This window comes from Mus caroli, chromosome 7, assembly GCF_900094665.2.
Source record: "Mus caroli chromosome 7, CAROLI_EIJ_v1.1, whole genome shotgun sequence".
NCBI classification, from domain to species: Eukaryota; Metazoa; Chordata; class Mammalia; order Rodentia; family Muridae; genus Mus; species Mus caroli.
The window spans coordinates 15,875,254-15,881,236 of NC_034576.1; the positions used below are offsets into that span (position 1 = coordinate 15,875,254).

At 47.2% G+C, this 5,983-nt stretch overlaps 1 protein-coding gene across 2 annotated transcripts in view; it reads left to right on the top strand.

The window, feature by feature from the left end:
- Positions 1–5,983, top strand: part of Prkd2 (protein kinase D2) — a 28,458-nt gene that overhangs the window by 16,237 nt on the left and 6,238 nt on the right. For both annotated transcript variants that reach the window (XM_021166159.1, XM_029479954.1), the window contains one exon: positions 5,323–5,421. In XM_021166159.1, the coding sequence (XP_021021818.1) occupies positions 5,323–5,421 (99 nt within the window). The remainder of the gene's footprint in view (positions 1–5,322; positions 5,422–5,983) is intronic.

Consider the following 5,983-nt stretch of genomic DNA (forward strand, 5'->3'; position numbering starts at 1 on the left):
AAAAGAAAAGGATAACTGGGGCTTAGTAAATACTGTGACATTATTATCACAGTCTCTGTGTGTTAGCCCTGCTCACCATCCAAGGCGGATGGCTATCTTTGTCACCACCGTGTCTCCTGTCTCCAGTACTTCCCAGCCTGGGAAAAGCCTGGAGCCGATGTGGGGGAGCCTTGATCAAATAACCTAGTGAAGGACTGAGAGACTACTTCCCCTTTCATGGTAATGCCTAGTATTGGCCCTGGTTTAATAATCTTCCCGAGTGCTGGGATTAGAGGTGTCTACCACTACTCCTGGTTTCCTTGCCTTTTTTGAGAAAGGATCTTGTGGAGCTCAGGCTGGTCCGGAACAACTCACTATGTAGACGAATATGCCCTTAAACTTGGGATTCTCATGACTGTATTTCCTGAGTGCCAGGATTATGGACTTGTACCACCATGCCCAGTTAAAGCAGTGCTGGGATTCAAACCCAGGGCTTCCACAGAGAGAACAGAGCCGAATCCCCTGGTGTGTGGTGTCCTCCACCAAGCCCAGCTTCTTACTGGCTGTGAGATGCGGGACAGTTTGCATACACCTTTAGGCAGCTGACTCTTTGACTCCATTGGTAGAATCCTTGCCTGCCTAGGGTGCATCTAGCCTTGGGTAGGCGCTTCAGCACTGAATAAACTGGGCATGGTGGAACAGCCTGTTATGGGAGGCTGGAAGATCAGGACTTCAAGGCTGTCCTTGCCTATGTAGTGAATGTAAGGGCAGCCTGGGCTACGAGAGACCCTGTCTCAAAAACTAAAAAACAACTTTTATTGTCTAAAACCTTTTCTGTCTTTTTCCACCAACTGAGTGGGAAGATGCGTGTTTTCACACTTCTTACTAATGCTGGATAAAAATAATTACCAGCTCAGAAAAAAAAAATTTTTACAAGATTTATTAAATATACAGCTTTCTGCCTACATGTATGCCTGCAGGCCAAAAGAGGGCATCAGATCCTATTACAGATGGTTGTGAGCCACCCTGTGGTTGCTGGGAATTGAACTCAGGACCTCCTGAAGAGCAGGCAGTGCTCTTAACCCCTGAGCCATCTCTCCAGCCCCATGAACTTTTGTACTTATGGCCTTTTGTCTTTTTGAGACACAGGATCTAATGCACTCAATGCTGGCCTCATGTGTCCTGCATTATCCTTTCCGATGCTGGGGTCACAAGTGCCACACACTCAAGTTATTTGGTCTATATTTTATGTTAAATTTTGTACTTTTAAAAAAAACTAATGTTGAGACTGGTTCTCACTATGTAGACCAGGCTTCCCTGGAACTCATGGAGATCCGTTTGCCTCAGCCTCCCAAGTTTTGGGATTAAAGACATGTGAGATTTATTATTTTCTATGTGTATGAGTATTTACCTTAATGCATGAAGATGAACTGCGTGTGGTATATGCAATACCAGTGGACGCCAGAAGAGGGCATCAGTTTTCCCTCGGAACTGGAGTTGTGAAGCACCTTGTATTGTATTGTAATTGTATTGGGAATTTCACCCTGGATCTTCGGAAGAGCAGATAGTAGTCTTAACTATTGAACTGTCTCTCCAGCCCTTGTTTTGGGGTTGGTGTTTGTTAGTTTGGTTTGGTTTGGTTTGGTTTGGTTTGGTTTGGTTTGGTTTGGTTTTGGACACAAGGTCTTAATATGTATCCCTGGCTGGCCTGTAATTCTCTACTTAGACAAAGCTGGCCTCACACAGCAATGCCTCAGTCTACACCTTCAAACAACTGGGCTTGCAGACCTGGGTCACCAAGCATGCTTATTGCATTGCAAGTGCTCTTTATATATCACAGATGTGAGGTCACCTGTCCTTTATGCTAGTTAGTATTATATTATATTTACTGTGTGAATTTCTGTATGTAAGTGTATGCTGAGTGCCACAGCCCATGTATGGAGCTCGTAGGACAACTTGTGGGAGTTGATTCTTCCTTCCCACTGTGTAGGTCCCAGGAATTGAAGTCAGGCTTGCTGGCCAGAGTCCCTTTTTTTTTTTTTAATTAATTTATTTATTTATTTTTGCTGGCCAGAGTCTTTACCCACTGAGCCATCTCTGCAGGCTTCTTCCATCCTTTTTTATTCCAATATTTGTTTTCAGCTTGCCTTCCTTGCTTTCTTTTGTTCTTCTTATCTTTGTTGTTGTTGTTGTTTGAGACCTGGTCTTCTATAGCCTAGGCTGGCCTTGACCTTGCCATCTAGTCAAGAGGACCATGAATGCCCTAATCTGCCTACCACTACTTCCCCAGTGTTAAGATGGAACATTTCTGTGCATGCTAGCTAGGCCATCGCTCCACCCTGGCTTTCATTCTCCGTAGAATTTTAACCTCTGCGGTGTTGGACATTCCCTGGTGTGGTCTGAGTTTCAGTCCTCCCTGGAGAGGCTTCCCGTCCCTGCCCCTCCCCCCCCCCCCCCCCCCCCCCCCCCCCACACACAGCCGGGACTCTGCTCACTCTGGGGTGTTTCTGTTGGCTGCAAGGCATGCCTGCTGTACTTTGCTGCCGCTGCTCTGACCCCTTCCAACCCCCAGCAATATGCCTGGATTTGCCGGGCATGCTGGGAGATGGGACAGGGGTCCCCTGAGGTAGCTACATCCTGACTGCATGGAAGAGGGAAAGCTGAGTACTTTTAGCAACCAAAGCAGTTTCTTTCTCTGGTCTTCCATTTCATCCTGCTCCTCCCTCTCTCCCTCTCTCTCTCTCTCTCTCTCTCTCTCTCTCTCTCCTTCCTCTCTTTTCTCTCTCTCTGCAGATTTTTTCTGTCCTCTGGGCTCTTGCCTGCTCCACCTCTAAGTACTGGACCCAGTTCTTTGCCTCAGGAACTTTAGTCCTCACCAACTACCCTTCCAGGTAGGTACCATTAAGTCCTGTGCTCAAAAGGCCATGGTAACACAGGCGTGTAACCCTAGCACCCAGGAGGAAGATGTACCGGGGTCAGTTCAAGGCTAGTTCAGCTTCATAATGACTTTAGGTCTAGCCTGGGATACATAAGACCCTATCTTAAAAATTAAACAACAGAAAGCAGGCATGGCGCTATATTATATGCTTTTGACCCCAGCACTCAGGAGAAAGGCAGATGGGTCCCAGTGAATTTGAGGCCAGTCTGGTCTACATAGTGAGTTCCTGGTCAACCAGGAATACATAGAGAGACAGTGTCTCAAAAAAACAAAATGAAATAAAAATGTATAAAATTAAAACAAAGTTTCTAGATAGCATGAGCTAGGGTAAAACCCTGTCTCATAAAACCAAGGGAGGGTCTTGGGATATAGCTCAGTTGGTTGCCTAACATGCACGAAGCCCTGGGTTCAGTCCCTGGCACAACAAAAACTAGGAATCATGGCACATGCCTGCCAGCACTGGGGAAGTGGAGGCAAGGGAATCAGGAGTTCAAGGTCATTTTGAGCACCACAAAGTCAGCCCAGTCTTTGAATTTGAAACCTTATGTAAATAGGTAGCTAAATAAATATCATAGAACCATTATCGCTCCCATTTTACAGAATAACAAACTGAGACTTAAAGATGCAACAATTTGCCTAAATCCACTTTAGTAAATATGGATTCAGGTTTTCTGCTTGAGCAAGTAGCTGCTTTGTGACCTCTCGACCAGTGGTTCTTTTTTTAAAGATTTATTTATTATACGTAAGTGCACTGTAGCTATCTTCAGACACTCCACAAGGGCATCAGATCTTGTTACGGATGGTTGTGAGCCACCATGTGGTTGCTGGGATTTGAACTCTTCCTTTGGAAGAGCAGTCAGTGCTCTTAACCACTGAGCCATCTCTCCAGCTCCACCAGCGGTTCTTAAACTGTGCGTTGCAACCCCTTCCAGGGTCCAACAACCCTTTCCCAGGGGTCACATAACAGATATCCTGCATATCAGATATACAGTAGCATAAGTACAGTTGTGAAGTAGGAACAAAAATAATATTATGGTTGGGGGGGAGGGGAGTGTCACCACAACACGAGGAACTGTATTAAAGGGTCACAGCTGCTGCAGACAGAGCTGGATACATTTGATGCATTACCCATGACTTGCTTACATTGTTTATTGATGGTATCGTCTTCTATTTTAAGATTTATTTCTTTGGTTTTCTAAGACAGTGCACACTGTCTCTCCTGGGTGCTGGTGCTACATGTCTTTGATCCCAGCACTTGGGAGGTAATGGCAGACAGATCTTTGAGTTTGAGGCCAGCCTAGATGATAGAGCAAGTCCCCGGACAGCCAACTCCTCCACCTGTTCCGCCATCTTGCTAACAAAACAAATTTTGCTGTCATTGGTTATTGCTTTATTTTGATTTTGAGATGGGGGTCTTAAACTGTAGCTCTGCCTGTCATGGAACTCGCGTTGTAGACCAGACTAACCTCAGATTCACTGAAATCATGGAACTCCTCTGTAGAACAGACTAGCCTCAGAATCAATGAAATGGTGATTGGTGCATGTTGCGGCCTGCCCGCAGTCCACAACACAAACGGTTCAACTGAGAATGGCAGTTCGAGCTGAAAAGAGAGGAATCTAGACGGGGCGGAAGAATGAATGGAGCTAAGACAAGATCCTGATCAAAGCTCAATTTTACTATTTNCAGACACTCAGTTATAAAGGAAGGGGGAGGGAACCCAATNTCCCGCCAAGTAACTCAGGGTCCAGTAGCAGGACGAACACGTGTGTGCCTCCAGGCAGCAAAGGCAGGGTCCAGCAGTAGGCGTGGCAGGACGAATGAGCAGGTAGCTCCACCCTTGAGCAAGCAGGTTCCAGGCTGGGGGAAGGGAGGCCACAGGTGCACACCTTTAATCCCAGCACCCAGGGAGCAGAGGCAGGCAGATCTCTGAGTTCGAGGCCAGCCTGGTCTACAGAGTGAGTTCCAGGACAGCCAGGGCTACACAGAGAAACCCTGTCTCAAACAAAACTAAACAAAACAGAAAACAAAAACCCACCGAGGTCCCCCTGCCTCTGCCTTTCAAGTGCTGGGATTAAAGGCGTGTGCTATCACATCAGACCTAAAAATGGTTTTTAATTATACCACATGAAGGAAGTGTCTTGGGAGTCCCTGCTGTTTTAATAGCTCATTAGGGTTCCAAGCTCTGTCTTCCCACCCTCCCCACTGTAGCCCAGTCTTTCTAGAGTTCTATATCGAGCTCTTGAGAGTAAGTGGCTCTGCTGTTTTGGGATCCCTTCCTTAACGACTGCCTCACCTAGGTAACATCCTTAGGGATGCAGAGAAAGGCCTGGGTGGGCCTTGGAGGTGTGGACATCAGCTTGATCCTCCCCTTCCTTTCTCACTTGGCCCTGCCTCCTCTGCTCAGATCCTGGTGGCGCTGAGACACCTGCACTTCAAGAACATCGTCCACTGTGACTTGAAACCAGAGAATGTATTACTGGCATCAGCCGATCCGTTTCCTCAGGTTCGTTATGTCCCCTCCTAGACAAGGACAAGTCCCAACAGAAGGGGGGTGGAGAGTGACTAATGGTCTCGATGCAGGTGAGCTTCCCACCCTCGGTGACCCAGCTTCATAAGACAAGGGCTTGATCTCTCACCCAGACACATTCTGGGGCTACAAAGTTACTACATACTGGGCACCCTCTTCCTGCTGTTACATTTAAGATAGTTTTGTTGTGTCACTGGCTTTAGTGGCCCATAGTCTAGCTAAACAAAGGAAAAAAGACAAGAGGTACAAGAAATACATGCATCCCTTTCCTTCACTGAAGTAGTAGGGATAGTGGTCCACATCACTTCTCTCACATCTCATTGGTTTGTCTCACCTTCTAGGGATGGAACCTAGGGCCTTGCTTATGTACTTTACCACTGAGCCATGCCCCCAGCCTCTCACTGGGGGATTCTAGGCAGGGGCTCCACCACTGAGCCACCCCCCAGCCCCTCACTGGGGGATTCTAGGCAGGGGCTCTACCACTGAGCCACGCCCCCAGCCCCTCACTGGGGGATTCTAGGCAGGGGCTCTACCACTG